The 20,185-nt window shown below is 47.6% G+C and overlaps 1 protein-coding gene across 1 annotated transcript; it reads right to left on the reverse strand.

Moving 5' to 3' along the window:
• Positions 1–1,720: 1,720 nt before the first annotated feature.
• Positions 1,721–18,910, reverse strand: DOC2A (double C2 domain alpha). The gene is made up of 11 exons (XM_083409720.1): positions 18,760–18,910; positions 15,318–15,564; positions 9,837–9,916; positions 7,691–7,765; positions 6,592–6,701; positions 6,344–6,470; positions 5,437–5,496; positions 4,157–4,314; positions 3,719–3,800; positions 3,495–3,591; positions 1,721–3,180 (listed from the first exon to the last, which is right to left on the reverse strand). Exons 2-11 carry the CDS (start codon positions 15,547–15,549, stop codon positions 3,041–3,043), a joined length of 1,161 nt encoding a protein of 386 aa, XP_083265846.1. The 5' UTR covers positions 15,550–15,564; positions 18,760–18,910; the 3' UTR covers positions 1,721–3,040.
• Between the last annotated feature and the right edge of the window lie 1,275 nt (positions 18,911–20,185).

A 20,185-nucleotide genomic window follows, 5' to 3' on the forward strand; every position in this document is an offset into this window, starting at 1 on the left:
ACAAAAAATGTCATGATTCATGCCGGGTGACAGGAGTTTTAAGGTAAGGGCAAATGCCAAATTTTTGCCTAGCTGCAAACATTTGCTCAAAAGGATAGATGGAAGACTCTGCCTTTCTAAGAGCTGATTCACATTTTACCCATCAAATGGGTACTGAATGTCTTCTGATGAACAACTGAAATGTTTGACGGGGAAATAAGTGTGTCTAGCTGAGATGGATACAGATGGTTTTGTGCCTGGTGTGGAAAGGTCAAATGGGCCCCCCAAATATGTTACTAAAAGAACATTAAGTTAAATACATGACAATGTGCTGCCCGTAATGGTACCACAAGTGCCGTTGCTTGTGGCAGGCCTCCCTACCCTGTCTAAAAGTATGGCCAGGCCAGGCCTGGAAGTGTGTGATGGACACATAAGTCTCCCTGGCTTATGCCCACTGCCTGTTCCCATGACTCTCCATCAGAATTTGCAGCATTGACCAGGATAAATCCCGAAAGGAGGAGTTACTAAAGGCACTATTCCAATGAGAGAAGAAAACGGGAGCCATCTCAAACAAGCCAGCGAGAGAGAGGAAAATGGGACCTTTTCCCCCTTAAAGCCAGAGCAGCTGTAGAAAAACCTAATGAGCTGAAGATTTAAAAAAGGCATGTACTGTATAAGAAATGGAAGGGCAGGCCACCAGGATTGTGTAGTCCAGATTTGCTGGGAGAGCAGAAGATCTGGTGAGTGCTACCAAGAACAATAAAAAGGTGTGTTTGAAGGAAGAGGAAGGGCACTAGGCCTGTTTCTCAGTAAGGATGGTGAAATATTAACAGGTGGCACAGAAGGCTGGATTGCTCAGTTGCTCTTTTGCCTCTTGTCTTGCCCCCACAAAGGGGAATTGTGTTCCATCTTCCATAAGTAGCATAGTCAGCACATGAGTAGTGTGGCCAGAGCTTCTGTTTGAGATTGGCAAGAACTTTCATCAGGAAATGCCTCACTACCTGAAATTGCTTCGTCTCAAGGACCAGATGAATTGAATCCTAGAGGGTACTAAAAGGAACTCACTGGTGTACTCTCATAACTTCTGTCTTAATCATCTTTGAGAGATCCCGGAGAACAGGTGAAGTGCCACAGGGCTGAAGGCAATTGTTCCAGATCTTGAAAAGGAGGATCTGTGAAATGAGTCTATCTGACTTCAGTGCTAGGGAAGATAACTAGAATAGATTTCAAGGGAGTCAGTTTGCAAGCACCTTGAGAGCAATGCAATAGTTAGCAGAAGCCTGCACGGATTACAAAGAATAAATGTGTGTCTATATATACTGTGTGTGAGTGTGAGGGAGGGAAGGAAATATAAAATCAAGTTACTAGTTTGGTGGATTGAAGAACGACTGTGAATGCAATGATCTTGGTTTCAGCAAAGCACCTAATAGTGTCCCCCATGATAATATGATTTGCAAGCTGATTAAATGCTATGAACTAGGAAAAGATAGCATGGGAAACTGGATGGAAGCAAAATGAGATTCAACAGAAACAAATGCAGAGTTTTGCATTTAGGCAAAATAATCATGGCCGTAATCAAGTGCACAGGTATAGGGTTGAAGCAGCAGTAAAAATGAAGAGGATCCCAGGACTAGTTGATCTTGAGCTGAACATGAGCCAGTAGTACCGTGTAAGACTCATACAATTTTAGGTGGCATTAATACAGCTGTCATTTCCAAGACATGAGAAGTAATAGTTCCACTTTATTCTGTGCTAGTTGGACTTCATCCGGAGTACTTTGTCCATTTGTGGATGCTACACTGTAAGAATGATATAGACAAGCTGGAATGGGTTCAGAGAAGGGCAGTTAAGATAGTTAAAGGTATGGAAAACAATCCCTATGAGGAAAGGTTGAAGGAACTGGGTATGTTTAGCCTGGAGAAGAAAGCACCTTTCAGATATCTAAAGGGGTCTTACATAGAAGACTTGATCTGCTGCACCAGAGTGCAGGACTGTCACTGGATGTAATGGGCTTAAGTTACAGGAAGAGCAGGTTCTGGCTGAAGATTAGGAGAAACTTTTTCAGTTCCACAATGGGGACCCAGTTGCCCAGAGATGAGGTGCTCTCCCTTCCTGGAAGTCTTTTAAGAAGAGGCTGGGCAGCCCGCTGTTAAGATTGCTCCCTCCATCTGGATCGCCTCCAGTGATTTGAGCTTTCTGACAGAAATGGAAGCAAGAATAATTTCCTGCAACCTTGTTTTTAAAACTGCTTGGGTGGTGGTGGTGGGGTCAGCCTTGTTTGTAACAAGAGAGACTGTAGAGTCTCTTAACAAGGGATAAACAGTTTTGTCAGGCCTCTAACAGTGAGTTAGCAGGAAGAAGTGTGCCTGATGAATGCCCCTATAATCCATGCAGGAGGTTCCAGAGACAATAAACAAGAGTTTTTTTTCCCCAGCAGTTCAGGAGTATAAATTGTATTTGGCACTCTGAGGTTAAGTTGAGTAGGGAAAGGAGCTGGTGTGGAAAGAAGAGGGAAATATATTTTGGACGGCTGAAAGAAATTCCATATGGGGAAGTGGGTTTTTAACATACTTTAAAAAAGAAAAAGAAATCAAAACCGATGCTTCAAATTTTGTGTGCCAGCAAATATCTTGTCCTTTAAAATCCAAGCTAAGCCTTGGTTTGAAAGTAGTGGGATTTCTGAGCGATGGACAGCTTGGAAAGACAGGTGTTAAGAGAGGAAGTGGACGGATAATTATTTCTGTGACTTTTCATTGATTCAAATTCTTTTTCTACAAGTGGCTTCCTGGGCGGCTCCTGTTCTTCCTGGGCTCCTCCACTCTGCTATGACCACCTCCCACTTCCCAGTGCCTTAAAACATACGGAACCAGAAGAGGCGATTCATTCCATTTAAGCCCTTCCCTAGAGCGTAATATAAATGGACACCAACGACAAGTAATTTTCAAAACGTGCAAACATCCTCGTGCAAAGGAGGGGCCCCTGGTGCTGTGCCCCTCCCTTTTTTTTGGCAGGCAGGCAGGGTGGGAGGATGCAACTCTATATAGGCAATCGAGGTGGCTTCTCAGGGGCCGAAAGTGGAGGATTCTGGGAGCTCGTTGGTGAGCGTGTGCCAGTGCTCAAGGCGGCAGTCGGGGGTCTGAAGGCATGAGAGCCAGTGCTGTCGGCATTCTCCAGGGGCCCCTAGACCGAGGGTCACACCACCTGTAAAAGAAAGATAAATTGGTTCTTGATGTTTGCAAATAGAGCCTTCTATCCTGAAGCACAGGGTTCCCCCTCGTGGGACATCCTGTGAAATAGTGGGCATGCCTCTGTTTGTTTTATACCAGTTTTGGTAGTGTGACTTCTCTAGCAAAGAATTTTGGAAGCTTTAATTTGGCGAGGCATCTGCAAATCTTATCATAGAGACAGCCACCCACAAGAAATGGCACTTTATAAATCTATGACGTTGGTTGAGGGTCCCAGAAGGCATATCCACATTTTATAACCCGGCCACCACCACCTCTCGCTCTTCTCACCGATGAAGTCGTTAGATTTCCCAATGTCGTAATCCCAAACTGTTATCTCCAGGGATTTCTGACCAAGCTCTGACTGTTCGATCTCATAGAAAAAGTCCTGTTGGGCACAGAAAAGAGACAGAATTAGAATTATTGAAGCATGTTGGCTCTTCAACCTCCCCTCACTCTGACCGCCTCTCAAGTCCCAGAACATGCAGTTACTTCACTCGTCCTTCTTTCATCACCTCATTATATTCTGGGTTCAGCGTCTTCTTCTTCACGGTTGTTTTATGCTTTGACTTCTTCTCTACGTCTGGCCTCAGGTACCTGCCAAAACAGCAACGGGGACTGAGCCTGTTTGTCTAGACTATTTGTCGTCTTCCTTTCTGTCTCCTTCCCCCAAAAGGCTGCGAGCCACCCTTAAAATTCTGCATGCAAGTGCTAAAAGCCACCACCGTACAGCTGCAAAATGTAAACTCAAAATGCCGGAAATATAGAAGAAAATGCAAAATGACTACACAGACACAGCATTGTAACGAAGTTAATTCCAGGGTCGTTAAAAACAATCCCTGAAAGCTTTCCTAAAAATGGTTTCCTTTTTCTTTTAGTCTTCTGAATATGCCTGCAGTCTAAGGAAAGGGTAGGCCTCTCTCTTAAGGCCAAGTGTAAGCGCAGTTCCTCACGTTTTTACATAAGGGTCTGAGTATCCACACACATCCATGGCAGCTAAGTGGGCACAGCGAAGAATAGACACCAGCAATCCACGGTGCTCGGAGATGTACGTGAGGGCGAGCAGGATACGACCCCTTTCTTCCAGGGCCCAGCCGGCTGGGGGTTCTAGCTATGAAGTGAGGAAAAGGAAAGAGCATGGAGTGCTTTTGTGCAAAATATCCACCCAGCAGCCTCCCAAAAACAAACCTTTGCAGCCTGTCAGGACTGGCCCTGGGCATTTTGGCACCCCAGGTTAAGGCTTCAAAAGGCCTCTTGGGCCTCCTTCACCCATCCTTGGCAGGCAGCTCTCCCTGGCATTTCCCTGGCACATTGCCTGCTGACATTGACTTGATCCTCTATCCTGTCAGGCCTGCTAGCCACTTCGCTTGCCCAAATTTTCAGCCTGGCAACTTATTTCTGACTTGGCCCTATTTATTTATGTTACCAAATGAATATACCACTTGACTGTTGTTGTTGTAGTAGTAATAATAATAATAATAATTAATAAACCTCTGAAGTGGTTTAGAAGAAAGGTGTGTCTGAGGGTGAGCATGATAGCAGGGTAAAATACTAAAAATAACCGAAGTACATGTTTACCCCCCCCCCCCCCGCTTTTTCTCCTCACAACAATCTTGTGAGGTAGCTTAGGTTGAGAGGTGTTGACTGGAAGTCTCCATGATAATTTTTTTAAATGGTTGAAATCGGAATTAAAAAACTGGGGCCCTCCACTCCTAGCCCAATGTTGTAATCACTTGACCATACAGCTTTTCTTCACAATATTTGGGGGAAAGAGCCTGCTTGGCAGGCTTAAGTTCTGGGCCCTAATTATATAAATAAATTGTACCAAGAGATACATCATGGCGGGGACCAAATGTGGGTCTTCAAGCTTCTGTTTCTGGTCTTTGGGACCCTTATCCAGGGTCAGTCACCACCCCTGATTTGCATCTTCCTTTGGGTGTTTTTGCCTGGCTGGAATAAGTCCTTGAACCCGGATAATGGTTCCTGCTTGCTTGGATTGAGGGTAAAAAGGGCGTGTAAAGTGTGTGTGTGTTGAAACTGTGCAGAGGTAAAATTCACATTTGTTGCTCTGTCCACTTTCAGCTCTGGTCCAACCCACCATTGGCATGTAACCCCCTCAAAGGTTGTCTAGAAGAGAATGTGGCCTGAAAAAATGTGGCCCTCATGTTCCTCACTCTTAAGCTACAGGTTTTATAATGCTAGGAATAGGAAGGGGGCGGGAATACGCTCTCACCTCTCTCAGGTAACAGGAGATGCCACGCAGAGCTGCTGTCATGGAAGAAGGGGATGCCAGCTGTTGAGGGAAGTGAGGATTGAGAGAAAAAATCTGTTTTCCCTGCTCTTCCAAACAGAAACATGAGCAAAGTTGGAGGAGTCAAGGGACAGAGTGAGCGAGCAAGTACACAGAGGAGGGAGAGGAAAAACTCCCTTGACATTTGGAAGTACAGACTGGTACACAAGTATGATGACTTGTAGGCATAAGGGATTAACCCAACAGAATCAAAATGCAATATATCCTGTGCATGGGGGTGGGTGGGTGGAATCAGTGACAAGACAGAGATGTGTTAATCTACTACACCCATAAAATCTGAATTCTGTGAACAGTATTAAATTGTAGAATGGAACTGCACACTTGCTGGTAAGGTGACGTATTTTGCTTTTGTTGGTTGCTGAGGAGCAGCAAGGAGACCCACCCTCACCACTCAAAATCCCGAATTATCTCCCCTCCTTGCCCCTTCTGAGACACCTTCTAGCCCACTGGAGGATCACAGAAATCATGTGCATAAAATATGCTACAGGCAGGTTGCTGCCTACAAGTCTTTTCACCTCCACTTGTCGTGAGTTAGCTGGGCTTTTTACACTACAACTATTCCAACTGCTGGCGAAGAAGAATCAGCTGTGAGATTCTGGTGATTGGCAGAAAGCACTGAGTTTGGCAGAGCAGGGGAGAAACTCAGGCAGGTCCCAGGGACAGGAGGGCCTGCGAGCTGTTAGTGGGGATTGGGACAGGGGGACAAGGGACTGGGCAGCCAAGCAGCTAGAGGATGTGCTTGAGGATCCTTATCAATTCATAAAATAAACCAATAGATCCTGATTCCTGAATCGTTTTGAGATATGCAATCGGCTTATGCCTGACTCACTGGTTGTTGTCTTTCCAAGCACAGATTGAAGTGTCTCTTCTGTCCAGGCTGGAGGCGCCTCAGGGGCACCCGGGTCTCTCCAATGAACTCGTTGTGGGTCAGTTTGTCCTCATCGCAGACGGAGATTCTGGGAAGCAGAAAGAGAGAAAAAGGATCCAAGGGTGTGAATACCAAAGGGAGCATGGGAATGAAAGAGGACCCTGTAGATTGGGATTTTAAGTCAGCGGGGCGGGGCGGGGGGGTCTTACCGCAGAGTTTTCCGGGCCATATCCTCAGCTGTTATTCCAATGTAAGTCAGAGCCTCATTCCACACAGGGTTGAGAGTGTTGTGCTGGGTTCGTGTTTTCAGTTTGTTCGCCTGGAGAGAAGAAGGTTTTTTGGGGGGTGGGGAGGCATTGGAATGGAAGAGCAGAATATTCTAGTAAGACCAGAGGCGTACCTGTATCCTAGGCTGGAAGCAGGAGAATGGTGGCATGGAATTATCAATGTCTTTCTATTTATTCTGTCCTGATAATTACTGATAGCCCCTTTTCCAAACTGTGCTTTATTGAATGTATTTTAAAGAGCATGCAATAGAATAGTCTGGTTTCTCATATTTGCTTGATGTGGCTTAGTCTACTGAGGTGCCTGGCTCTGGCTTGCTCCTTCTCGTTCTCCCTGGATGTTGGAGTGAGTGGCCGGCTGCATGAGCTACAGTAGTACCTCGGGTTACATACGCTTCAGGTTACAGACTCCGCTAACCCAGAAATAGTATCTCAGGTTAAGAACTTTGCTTCAGGATGAGAATAGAAATCGTGCTCCGGCGGCGCAGCAGCAGGAGGCCCCATTAGCTAAAGTGGTGCTTCAGGTTAAGAACAGTTTCAGGTTAAGAACGGACCTCTGGAACGAATTAAGTACTTAACCCGGGGTACCACTGTACTCTGCTTAGCTACAAAGAAACGGGGGAACTGTGCTTCAACCTATTTGTCGCTGCTCAGTGTTGACACCTGGGAACAGAACCTACCGGAGGTATAGATGCATGAGTTAAGTGAACTCTGGGAATTGTAGCTCTGTGAGGGGAATGGGGGTCACCTAACAACGCTCAGTACCCTTAACTACAGTTCTCAGGATTCTTTGGGGGAAGTGAAGACTGTATGAAATGGTATGATACTGCTTTAAATGGCACTGATGGGGCCTGAGAAACACTGCCTTCCTCCTGTTCTATAGGGACACGATATCTCCAGCTTGGTTACACACCTCATCATTTCTCTGCATGGTGGTGGTAGCTGTGCATGTGTATATTGGATAGTGCTAGGCTCAGGAACTGTGAGACAGTGAAAGTGGAGGCGAATCTGAAGCCATGTTTACCTTGCAGGCTCCGGGCAGAAGGTGCAGTTTGACATAGGGGTCAGCCAGGCCATTGAAATCCATCGGTTTCAGACCCTGAGAATAAGAAGACAGTGATCAGCTCCCCTTTAAACAAAATATTGACCTTATGCATTTCATTGCCATCTCAAGAGAATGCTTCATGCTTTTTTCTCAGACACGCAGTCCTTCGACTGTTGCACACATGACCACACTCCTACACAGAAGCAGGAAGAAGTGTGACAGTTGTCTTGACCTTATGCACAGTGTTTCTACTGCATATCTTCACTTACAGTGGAAATGTTTTGAATGCCATGGCTAACATCCCACTTTTCCATGGACAGACCTCTGAGGTCGTTAACATAACGAAGAAACAGAAACAACCAAAGCACAAGCAACAGCAAAGCAAACCTGTAGCAGATAGATAGATATTTTTTGTAATGAGCTGATACCTCAGTAATGCAAAGGATTATCCCCTTCCATACAAATGCTTGAGGAGGCAGGTCTCTGCTGCTTGACTAAAAGCAAGGAATGAGGTGGTCTTATGGGCTGCCCAAAACTTAGCTTTGTCTGGTGTTCCTTCTCTTCCACTGTATTTCAGATGCCAGGGTAAGGGACAGAGATCAGTACAGCAGAGAAGGGGGTATCTGTGCCCTCACCCCAATACTGAAGGACTACAACTCCCATCATCCCTGATGACTAGCCATGTTGGCTGGGTGTGATGGGAGCTGAAGTCCAACAACATCTGGTAGGCCACCGTTTCCCCACCAAAGGTTAAGACTTGCACTCTGAATCAGGCCTGCAAATGAATGGGGAGCCAGTGATATGGCTATAGCACTGGTATAATAATATTATGCTCTGGGCACCTCAACCTAGAGCAGGCATAGGCAAACTCAGCCCTTCAGATGTTTTGGGACTACAACTCCCATCATCCCTGACCACTGGTCCTGTTAACTAGGGATGATGGGAGTTGTAGTCCCAAAACACCTGGAGGGCCGAGCTTGCCTATGCCTGCCCTAGATAATAAGCTAGTTGCTGCCTTCTGAGCCAATGGAAGTTTTCAGACACTCTTCAAAAGCAGCCCTATCTAATAGTTATTCTATGTATGAAGCCAGAATTAGAGTGAGGTTGTTTATGGGGCATAAGAAACACAGGAGAACTCTGGGTAGAGCCTCAGTGAGCTTTGCAGAATCTGTGGGACGAGACAAGTGTTTGGGCAGAGAAGCCTTCTTGAATAATCCTCATAAAAGTGTCGGCTTGCCTTTGTTGAAGGGAACACAGACTCAACGCCACTCGTGGCTAAAATAAATTATTCTGAGTCTTGGAATGCTTCGTGCTGTGATTTCTTAAACACTGTTCAGAGCCGCTGCTAAAGCATCCAGCTAAATTGGTTTCGTTGAAGGATTGCCACAGGGAAAATGGCACTTCCAGTTATAGAGAAGGCAGGAAAAACAAAAAACACATCATGTTAACACACCCAGAATAGTTTGGGAGGAAGCCCCTGCAACGTGGGGCAGCAAAGAGAGAAGAGAATGGTATGTGGATTAATGGTCATCTGTAGTGGGGGGGAATGGGAGCCTGAGGTGTGGTGGGGGGGCTCTGGGTAATGATGATGGAGGGCAAGCGCTACTTTTGCTGTGGTTCTGAACTGCCGCATTGTTTCCCTTGCTTTCCCCATCCCTTCTCTGTTGCCACGGCAACCCCAGATGCCTGCGGATACCCTGTTGCCTGGCGCGTCGCCGAGGTGCTTGAAGATGCTGCAAGCCCACCAGCTGGCAGGGGAGAGGGGGCTTGTGTTTGTTGGCATGTATGTGAGGGTAGGGGTTGTGCAAACAGAGCCGGCTGAAGTCCACGGGGGTTTGTGTGAGAGAGGTGGGCCTTTGAGTGAACCTCTCTGCTTTCCAGAGGCTTGGGGGAGAAGGAACGGGTTGAGATGCAGGCGAGAGAAAGGAAACAGACTGAAAATGAGCAGCGCTGGCTCCATAATGAGATTTCCCCTCCTTGTGTGGCCTCTCTTATTAAATCATGTCCCTCTGTTGTGAAAACGAGACACAGAATGCAGAAAGCCTGCGGGTCGGAATCAAAAAGCACCATCCATTTGCAGGAGAGCAGTTGTTTCTGGGGCACTTTGCCAGATTGCCATCATTACCTTGGCCCGTAGGATGGTGCAGTCAAGGGTGCAGTTTTCGGGATCATAGAGAATGTCAAATTCAAGAGTCCCAAGCGATGCTAGGAAAGGAATCGGGTTCCAAACAGAATGAAGAAAAGGAATCAGTCAGTCGCATCTGAATTTTCTTTTTCCTCTCTCTTCCTTGTAATCATACTCACAATCTGCCTGCATATTGAGCTCCCTCCATCTGCCTATATTACCTGTCTACCTTTCTGCACTGCTCACCACTATAGGTTTGTGTAGAAGTCATCCGTCAGCCAGCTGGCATGTAGATGCAGCTATTTTCTCTGAGATCGAAAAAATAATAATCAAACCCCCACCTCTCCCAGATAACCCAGGCACTAATAAAACTGGGATGTTATGCTGCGACCTGCATAAATCATGCCAGTTAGGCCAATTTACCTAAGTATGCATAATTTATTTTGCTTCTGCTCAGGGGAGGGGAGAATCAAAGGGGCTGAGCAGTGCATCAGAGCCCTATATCCTGAGTACAGTAAACCCTGCTGAACTCCCTTCCCATTGGTATACTTTATCAGACATAACCCATATAGTTCTGATTCCGTCTTTACAACCACCAGGTCTAGGAAAAGTGGTGTGTGTGCGTGCATGTTCTTTTTTTTTTTTTTTTACAGCAATGGAAGGTTCTTAGCATTTATGTATTTATTTGATAAAATTTATACAGTACTTGTATGTAAAAACAACAACAACCCTCAAAGCAGTCTACAAAAAGATAAAACAATAAAATGGAAAAAAATCACAACCCTGCTTTAAAACATACAAAAGGTAAAATACTGAAACAGATTAAAATTACCTCAGCTTTCTAAGCATCTGGGCAGGCTCGTCTAAGCCAGAATGTTTTTAGCAGGTGCCGAAAAGTGTACAGTGAAGGCACCTGCTTGATCTCAATAGACGGGGAGTTCCAAAGTGCATTAAACAATCTAAATTCTTTCCCCTGCTGAATGGGGATTCTGTGGCACCTGTAGCTGTGCCAATTCCACCAATTGAAGTGGCTGAGTGAGAATATGTGGGGTAAGGGGATCTCATAGGTAAAGCAAGTTGTTAAGGGCTTTGTATACTAATAATAAGGGACGCGGGTGGCGCCGTGGGTAAAAGCCTCAGCGCCTAGGGCTTGCCGATCGAAAGGTCGGCGGTTCGAATCCCCGCGGCGGGGTGCGCTCCCGTTGTTCGGTCCCAGCGCCTGCCAACCTAGCAGTTCGAAAGCACTCCTGGGTGCAAGTAGATAAATAGGGACCGCTTACTGGCGGGAAGGTAAACAGCGTTTCCGTGTGCTGCGCTGGCTCTCCAGATGCAGCTTGTCACGCTGGCCACGTGACCCGGAAGTGTCTGCGGACAGCGCTGGCCCCCGGCCTCTTGAGTGAGATGGGCGCACAACCCTAGAGTCTGTCAAGACTGGCCCGTACGGGCAGGGGTACCTTTACCTTTATACTAATAATAACACCTTGAACCTGGCCTGGTATCAAATCAGCAACCAGGGCAGATCTCTGAGCACAGAATTGGACCTTGCCCAGGAGTCATGTGATCACACCCTTTGAACCTGCATTGCCTACCTTCTGATCTCAGGTGAATAGGGAGCAGCTATAGTACTCAAGGTTCTGTGCTCTGCACATGCTCAAAGGCATTGTTACCACTCCATATATTCTAGGGTAGAAACCTGGTGTGACAAAAAAGTAGGCTTCTACCTACTCCACGCATCTTACTTACATTATTGGTCTTTAGCTGCAGATCCCTTTCGCACACAGTTTCCCACCCACAAAGTCGAAATGCGTGGAGGCAGAAGAGGACCGTGCTTTTGTCTGCAACTCCAGCCGCTGTATACCTCAGTTCTGGGTACACAGAACAGCCTACACACATGCAAGTCATACATGCACAGGTGTTCCTGGCACGGTCAGAGAGAAGCAGGCTGCATGGACAGAGCCTGTGGTGTGCAAGTGGTACACTTGTAGCTCTGTGCACACAGAGCTGGGGGAACACACGGAGCTGGGGAACAGGGAGAGCAGTGCAATCCTGCTGCTCCCCCACTTAACGCAGCCAGGCTGCATGGTTGGAAGACTGTGTGAAATGAGCTTATGTGTCAGTCCACCTACAGATTTGTCCCTGGGTGTTTCCATCTGGGTGCATCTTTACATGCACTGGTTCATAAATTGCTTTCTGTCTATCCAAATCCATCCATCCTCTGGCGTGGACATTTTACCTTTCTGCCCTTCTGTCTCCATCCATCCATCCATCCATCCATCCCTCTGCCTTGATCTATCCATCTTCCTTTCTGTCTCCCTCCACTCTGGCTCTCCCTTACCACCACCACCACCCCATTCCATTCATCCTTCCACCCCTCCGCCTTTCCTTCCCTCCCTCCTTTCTGGTGTGTGTAACTACACATGCAGCTCTACAAGCTTGCTTGCGTGCAAGTGTGTTGTGTGCACATGCGTAGACGAGAATACGAAACCGTCTCTCTCTCAAAGGCAGGCTGTTGTGTCAGTGAGGGTGTCACTTTGTGTGGGTTTGTTTTCGTTAGGGAAGGTGGCTGAGCGAGCCATTTGTTATGTGCGAGCTTGTCCCCAGAAGTGTGTGACTGTGTTCCTTCATGCATCTCCGTGTGCGTCTCTTGCGAATCGGCACCATATGGGAGCCAAAAGCTTCTGCTCTCCGCACCAGAGTGCTTCTCGATGACTGCTGGGGCTGTGGTGTGTACAACGTGGTGCCCTGGTTTGCCTGCCATGCTAAGCCAAGTCACGGCTTAGTGCAAACGGACAACCGTGCTGCCGACTGAGAGAGGAGATTGCAGCTGCTTGGCTCCGCCCAGCTCTTTCTGCTATGCTGCTGCACCGAGCTAAGCTTTGGTTTCGCTCAGATGCCGTCCCAACCTGGGCTTGTGGTGTAGATCTCTTCTGACTCAGCAGAGTTGGAACCAAGGTTTGCCCCATGGTTTATGGGCCACGATTCACAGCTTTAACACTGCAGTGGATCTTGCTCCCCCATCAAGACTTCTAGGGACCGGTGGGGGGGGGGGGGGCAGGGATGCACACAAAATGTTCTTACAGAGACTCGGAAGGCTCTCCAACCGTTAATTCCTATGGCAACACATCACCTGTGCCAGTTACTTAAACAAAGCCAAATCTGTCTGGCAGGTTTAACCACTAAGTCAGGGGCTAGGGAATCTCAGGTGTAGGTGCATGGGGGGGGGTTATTGGTTTGTGTTGTTGTTTGTTCTTGTTTTTATTATGTATTGTGTTTTTACTTTTTTTATCTTGCGAACCTCCCTGAAATCTATGGATGAAGGACACAGCACACAAATTCAATAAATAAACAAATGGCGGCCCTCCAGGCTGCGCTGTCTGGCCCTCGGGACACTTCCCAGGCTAAGCCCTGTCTCCCCAGACCACACCTTCCCCAGTCCATCCTGCTTTTGCCTGGCTGGAATGCATCCTTGAACTGAGGTAGCAACTCAGGAGCCAGGATGGGAAGATGTATGTGTTTTGTGTGATGAGTCCCCATGTAGCCACTGGCACACAGCCCCTGGAAGGTTGCTTACAGGCGAATGGGGCCCTCAGGCTGAAGAAAGATTGCCAGCCCTTGACTTGAGCGTTACTTCTGTTGTCCAGACCCCAACCTAACTGCCATAGGATCTTTGCGATGGATGGGGACTCCTAATGATATGAAGGCAAATATTTGGAAGTTTTGCTTGTGTGTGAACTGAGAAAAGTTGTTTGCGATAAATAGTTGTGGGGAGGTGTACGTATGAGAGAGAGAGAACACAAACCTGTGTGTGAAGAAGAGCACAGGTGTGTACCTATGTGAGTGTACCAAGAGTGCACCTATCTGAGCACTGAAGCAATCCCTGGCCTGAATCTCAGCACATTGACTGAAGTAAGTCATGGTGGCCTCGGTCGTTTTTCCAACTTCCAAAGGAGTCTTCTTAGGTTGGCAGCCTTGGTGCACAACTTGTATTATTGAGACAGGAGATGTGCAGCACAATCCTATCCATGCTTCTTCAGAGGTAAAAAGTAAAGGTAAATGACCCCTGGACGGTTAAGTTCAGTCAAAGGCGACTATGGGGTGTGGCGCTCATCTCCCTTTCAGGCTGAGGGAGCCAGCGTTTGTCCACAGACTTTGCGGGTCATGTGGCCAGCATGACTAAACTGGAGCAACGGGACACTGTGACAGAAGCCAGAGCGCATGGAAACGCTGTTTACCTTCCTGCCACAGTGGTACCTCTTTATCTACTTGCACTGGCATGCTTTTGGACTGCTAGGTTGGCAGGAGCTGGGACAGAGCAACGGGAGCTCACTCCGTTGCAGGGATTCGAAGTGCCAACCTTCTGATCAGCAAGCCCAAGAGGCTCAGTGGTTTAGACCACAGCGCCACCCGCATCCCTATCTTCAGAGGTAAGTCCAGAAGTAAGGTCAGGGGGGCTTCCTCTTGCAGGTCAGCGTGTGTCTCAGGAATGCCTTGTGTGTATACAAGGAGGCAGGGAGGGAGAATGAGGGTCTGCATGCAAGGCTGTGAGTGAGAGTGCAAGGGAGAACTTTCCCACCAGGTGATGTGATTGCTGAGTCATTGTATGGTGAAAACAGGGCTGGACACACCACAAGAGCCATCTCAATGTATTGACATGTAAAGGAGGTTCTAGGGGGCACCCCTTCTGAGTGGGAATTCTTGTGTAACATTTAGGCAAGCGTGTATTTGTGATATGGGAGGGCTGGGAGGTATAGATCATCTGAAAGGCTTGGTGTTTCTGAGAACCGCTGTATGAAATGCATTGTGACAAAATGCAAGACTTACGTTCTCAGATGCAGGTGAGAGATAGTGTCTAAGGAAGTAAGTGTGTGGGAGAGAAAATATAGGTATAAAAAAGCAGCTGGCAGGACTCTTGTAGTGAAGCCCTGGGTGACAGTATGTGAAAAATTTATGGACATTTATATGTGTGAAAATGTCTCGGATTTGTGCCTGTTTTGGTTTGAGACTCTTTTGTATGTATGTACATAAGACAGAGCTACTAGCTGCACCTCCACTCAACATTTAAAGCACATGGCTTTCCCCCAAAGAATCCTGGGAACTGTGGTTCACCCCACAGAGCTACAGTTCCCAGCACCCTTAACAAACTACAGATCCCAAGATTCTTTGGAGGGTAAATGCGCTTTCAGTGTAATTCAGCAGGTGGGGTGTATGCAGCCATTCTCTCTTGTGCACCTGGCTGTAAAAATGTACAAAGGCAAGAGAGCCGGTGTGTGTGTGTGTGTGTGTGTGTGTGTGAGAGAGAGAGAGAGAGAGAGAGAGAGAGAGAGAGAGAGAGAGTCTGCATGTGTGAACATGCATGTATCAGATATGTGGTTCAGGCCGCCTATACCCCTCTCCACCCCCCATGGAATGAATAGATGGTTTGATCCAGAACTCCTGGGTCCTCTCCCCTTCAAAGGCATGGAAGAGAGGGTTCATACTCACTGCAGTCATCAGAATCGTCTCCGTCCGCCGATTCTCCTTCCCCGGTTCCAGGGGGCATGGCCGCAGCCCCTTGACCCCTCATTCTGTCTCGTGTCGCCAACACTCCCTCCAGCCCAGGATGTGGGAAATAGGCAGAGATTTGGGCAATGGGCCGGATTGGCCCTGGGGACACATCAATGGCCATATGTTCCCGGATAGGGACTGGAGCACGTTCTCCACGTCGGACGGTCATTGGAGGTGCAGTCAGCTGTGGAGGATGGAAAGAGATGTTTATTTTGATTCATTATTCCACCGTGAGCACCAGATGTAGGCTGATGTGGAACACAATCCTATGTCGGTTAAACCATAGAGCCTAGGACTTGACGATCAGAAGGTTGGCTGTTCGAATCCCTGTGACGGGGTGAGCTCCCGTTGCTCGGTCCCTGCTCCTGCCAACCTAGCAGTTTGAAAGCACGTCAAAGTGCAAGTAGATAAATAGGTACCGCTCCGGCGGGAAGGTAAACGGTGTTTCTGTGCACTGCTCTGGTTCGCCAGAAGCAGCTTAGTGATGCTGGCCACATGACCCAGAAGCTGTACGCCGGCTCCCTCAGCCAATAAAGCGAGATGAGCGCTGCAACCCCAGAGTCGGCCACGACTGGACCTAATGGTCAGGGGTCCCTTTACCTTTAAGTCTTCATAGGGCCGTCGCTCTCAGGTAAGGGTGCCCAGGTTTGGGCAGTGGTTGAAGGATGCGCACACACCATGTATTTAAAGCACATTACTTCCCCCGCAGAATTCTGGGAACTGTGGTTCACCCACCAGAGAGCTACAATTCCCAGCACCCTTAGCAAACTCCTAGCAGGTAGTAGTCAGGGGCATAGTGCCTCCTCTGACTATGGTGGTTCCATTTAGCCCACCTTGACTGACAGCCATCAGTGAGTGGGACATGCAGCAAAGTGTTCCAGTGAATCTTCACCTAGAAAGAGTACTCCTGCCTAGGGTGCTAGACAGCCATGCCTCCCACCAGGGCACTCCATTCCACCCTCTGATTTTCTCAACCTGGAAAGGTAGCCCATCTAGAAGAAGAAAAGCTCCGATCCGTAACATCTGCTGCTTTGCAGGATGTCTTCAGGAGAAGAAAAGGCTAGGAGTAAACCCTACACAAATCCAGAGAGGAATCCCTAAGACGGTTGGGTGGTGCCTTGTACACCTTCCGGCATCTCCTGCAGCCAAGCTGGTGCCAAACCTATCTCCCTGCTTTCCTTTGGAACACATCAGCGAGGCCAAAAGAGGGATCTTGCCGTCTGGGACAGCCCAGGACCTCCATATGCCCTGCTCAGGCTTGTTTCCTGGGAGGTCACTTTGGTGCTGCTAGCGCAACGGTTTGAAGGCACACTCCATTGTCTCTCGAGACAGAAGGATGCCAGCAGCAACAATTCCATGGTTACTGAGCATGCTCAGCCCTTAATGGATTGTTTTAAGCCCTCCCCATCCTCACTCTAGGGATTTATTTATTTTTACAAAAGTTTTTTTGTGGGGGTACTTCTGCAAGCATGTGAAAATGCCCCCTCTATCCTCAGTGGCTCCAATCCCAAGTTAACTATTAGAGGGAACAATCAACACCCCAAATGAAATTTTCTCATCCCCCTTTAAAGCGGTCTAAGTCCCACACCACAACCACTACATCCTGTGACAACAAATGCCATAAACCAATTACACATCGTGTTAAGAAATGTTTCCTGTACCCTGATCTTTTCCACATCAATTTTACTGGATAATCCCAAATTCACGTGTTATGAGGAAGAGAGAATTTTTCTCTGTCCACCCCAGGTGTAAATTTATGCTACTTTGACTGTGACCCTTCCCCAGTCATCGTTTTCCTAAGAGGGAGCCCTTAAATGTCTTGGCCTTTTCTAACCAGGCAGGCTGATTTCTGATTCCTTACAGCTGGTTCCTGAGTCCAATGTTTGTTTAGAGAGCCACACATTTCGCCTTCCTTCACAAGTTATGGGTGTAAACTGAGCACCACAAAGATATGTGCTGGTGCCCATTTTCTATATGCTTCCCATTCTCTGAAGAAGGGAAACTTTCCCAGTAAAACCGAAAGGAATGTTTCGGCTTAATGGTGGATTTTTCCTCTCTCTTTTATACCAAGGAAGAACTTTCAGCTGCATCTGTTCACATTATGCAGGAAATCTGCTCTCTCCTGTCCATCTTTTTAAAAATGAGTTTTATGTTCCTTTATCGAAAGTCAAAAGTTACAGAGTGAGGCACAATGGGCAAAACTGGTGGCTCTCCCCCCCCCCCTTCTGAAGCATCAGAACTGAGCTCTTCAGAGGTCTATCCATGCACCGAGGCTGCAATCCTGCACATATACTTACCTGGGAGTAAGTCTCACTGAACTCAGAGGGGCTTACTCCTGAGTAGGCAATACAGGCTCGCATGGCGAGTGACTTCTGTTTTTTGTTTGTTTTTATAAAACCCCACAGTGTGTTAGAAGTGACATTAAATGAAGCATTGACAAATTGATGTCATGTTGTAATGGAACGTAGATGGGCCAAGCAGCAAGATTTACAACTCCGTAGACACGCAGGCAAAAGCTGTAGAATTCATTTACTGTGCTGGGTTTTGTGTGTGTGTGTGTGTGTGTGTGTGTGTGTGTGTGTGGTAGTGAGCCGATTCTAATTGAATAAGGAAATTGCATCGCCAGAAGCATAATGGCATTTTGATATGACAGTTTCTTTAGAGACCGGCGTTCCTGCGAGGGTTATTTTTAATTAATTGGTATTGGATTATTAACCGATATTAATAGAATGAGTTTGCTAAATTGAGTTGTCTTTTTATTATTATTTCTTTTATGTCTGTGGATTTTTTTTCTCTCTTCACTCGTCAATTCTCAATCAGTTTCACCTACTCTCAGAATTGCCCTCTGCTCTTCCTGCCCAGGATCTGCCCCACACATATGTAAATCAATGCAAATAACCTGTAATTACCTAACATCTTGCTCTCCCCCCTGACTTATTCCCTTCTCCCACACCGTCCACTCCACTTCTAAGCAATTTACCCTTTCACTTCTCCCCCCATACTTTCCAAATACATCCTTAATTCCCCACCGGACTCCAAGAGAGATGCCTGAATTGCCCTTTCCCTGTGATTCCATCTTGCACCAGCCCCACACCCTGAAAACTGCCCCTAGAAGCTGCCTTTTCTAACCCCCACCAACCTCCCCCAAATTGCACTAGCCCCCCCACCCCAATGCACAAAAAGACCTCTCAAGCAACTCTTCCAACTCCCCCACTTCTTCAGAAACTCCTCGAGAACCTGAAACCCCACATCCCACCCTCTTTCCCCCCAACTTGCCCCCCACAACTGTCTTCCCACCTTCCCCCAAAGTAGTGCCTGCACCTTATCCTCACACCCACGGGACCCCAACCTCCCCCCCCACCCTCTGCCCCCATCCTACCTGGGTGCTGCTCCTGTCAACAGGTAACGGTGGGGAGGGGGATAGCGCAGCGAATGAGAGGCGGTCGATTGGGGGATCCCACAGACTTAGAGAGAGAGGGAGGGAGAGAGGGAGAGAGAGAGAGGGAGGGAGGGAAGGAGAGAGAGCGCAAGGGAAGGGGGGGTTGCAGGCAGGGAGGTGGAGACAATGGAGAACCGGGGAAGGGAGGTGCGGGGTGCAGAGATCTGATATGCAATACATAGATTAGATCCGATAGACGATGAAGGATGGACTTTATCTGTTTGGGCTCAACGTCTGTGTCTAGCAAGAGAAAACTGGCTGCACAGTCTGTGCATGCATTTACACCCAGAGAGAGTGATCTGGCATCTGATAATCACATCTAAAGATTGGGGCTTGATAACATAGGAATAGGGGGTGATACAAGCATTTCTGATCTGCAATATCTAAGTAGAAAGTTGGATAGAATATACGTATCCTAAATCTCCCTCTAAGTGTGTACATAGTGAATAGGGGGAAGGAAAGATAGCAGGTTGAAGAATTTTGCATTTTTTTTAAAAAAAGCCCTGGTCCCATCATATGCTTTAGTCTTAGGGTAGGTGGGGATTTTTGTTTTTTTAAAAAAGCAAGCTTCTTTGCAAAACGACATGGGAAATGCAGTTTAAAACACCTACCAATGCAATGGATTGTCAAGGGAAGGAATGGGCTATAGGCAGGAGAAGGGGTCTGATGTGACAGACTGGATGGGAATTGTGTGTTTGTGGTGTGTGTGTGTGTGTGTAAGATAAAGAAGAGTATTTGCAAGTATGGAGAATGGATGGGGGGGGGGCACCCTGCCCACCCTACAGAAAGACACTGTATAGGGAAAAGTAAAGAAAAAAGTGGTGTGTTTGTAGATGTGGGTGATTCAGTGGGGAGATGGCCCAAGGGGTTTGGGGCCAGGGTAAAAGGATGAAAAGTCATTGGCTTAATTCCAAGGGTAGATGGGGAAGGAGGGGGTGTTGCGTGCCCCATGGCGGGGCAGTTTGTACAAGTTGTGTGTGTGTGTATTGAACCTGGGCATGGAGAAAATCGTGCCAGAATTGGGCAAAAGGCAAGCAGGCATAGGAGCTGTATGGGCACGCTAGTATGGCAGCAATTCTGTGGGTTTCTCTGAAGAAGTAAGCCCTGGACCATGGTCCTGTCATCTCAACCCACAAGTTTTTGCCCACCCCACAGGGGTGGGGGCGCCTCCCCCCTCCCAAGACAGTGAATTCTACCCAGCTTGCCACTCCGTTTTCGTTTTATGTGGGTTGTGTCGTGAGGTTGCAAATGCAGCCCAGAGGACCTTTAAAATATCTGAAGCTGCGTGGCATTATTGCGTCCCTTGAGTTTTGGGGGACTGAAGTTTTTTCGCTCTCCCCCCTGCCTCCTCCCCTCCCCTCTGTTA

Source organism: Podarcis tiliguerta (assembly GCF_965153285.1).
Source record: "Podarcis tiliguerta genome assembly, chromosome: 13".
Lineage (NCBI taxonomy): Eukaryota > Metazoa > Chordata > Lepidosauria > Squamata > Lacertidae > Podarcis > Podarcis tiliguerta.

Coding starts and splice junctions, on each gene's coding strand:
- DOC2A (XM_083409720.1), bottom strand. CDS start 15,549: ATGACCGTCCGACGTGGAGAACGTGCTCCAGTCCCTATCCGGGAACAT. Junction 6,702..7,690: donor TTCTGCCCGGAGCCTGCAAG/GTAAACATGGCT, acceptor TCTTCTCTCCAG/GCGAACAAACTGAAAACACG. Junction 3,181..3,494: donor GAAATCTAACGACTTCATCG/GTGAGAAGAGCG, acceptor TTTCTTTTACAG/GTGGTGTGACCCTCGGTCTA.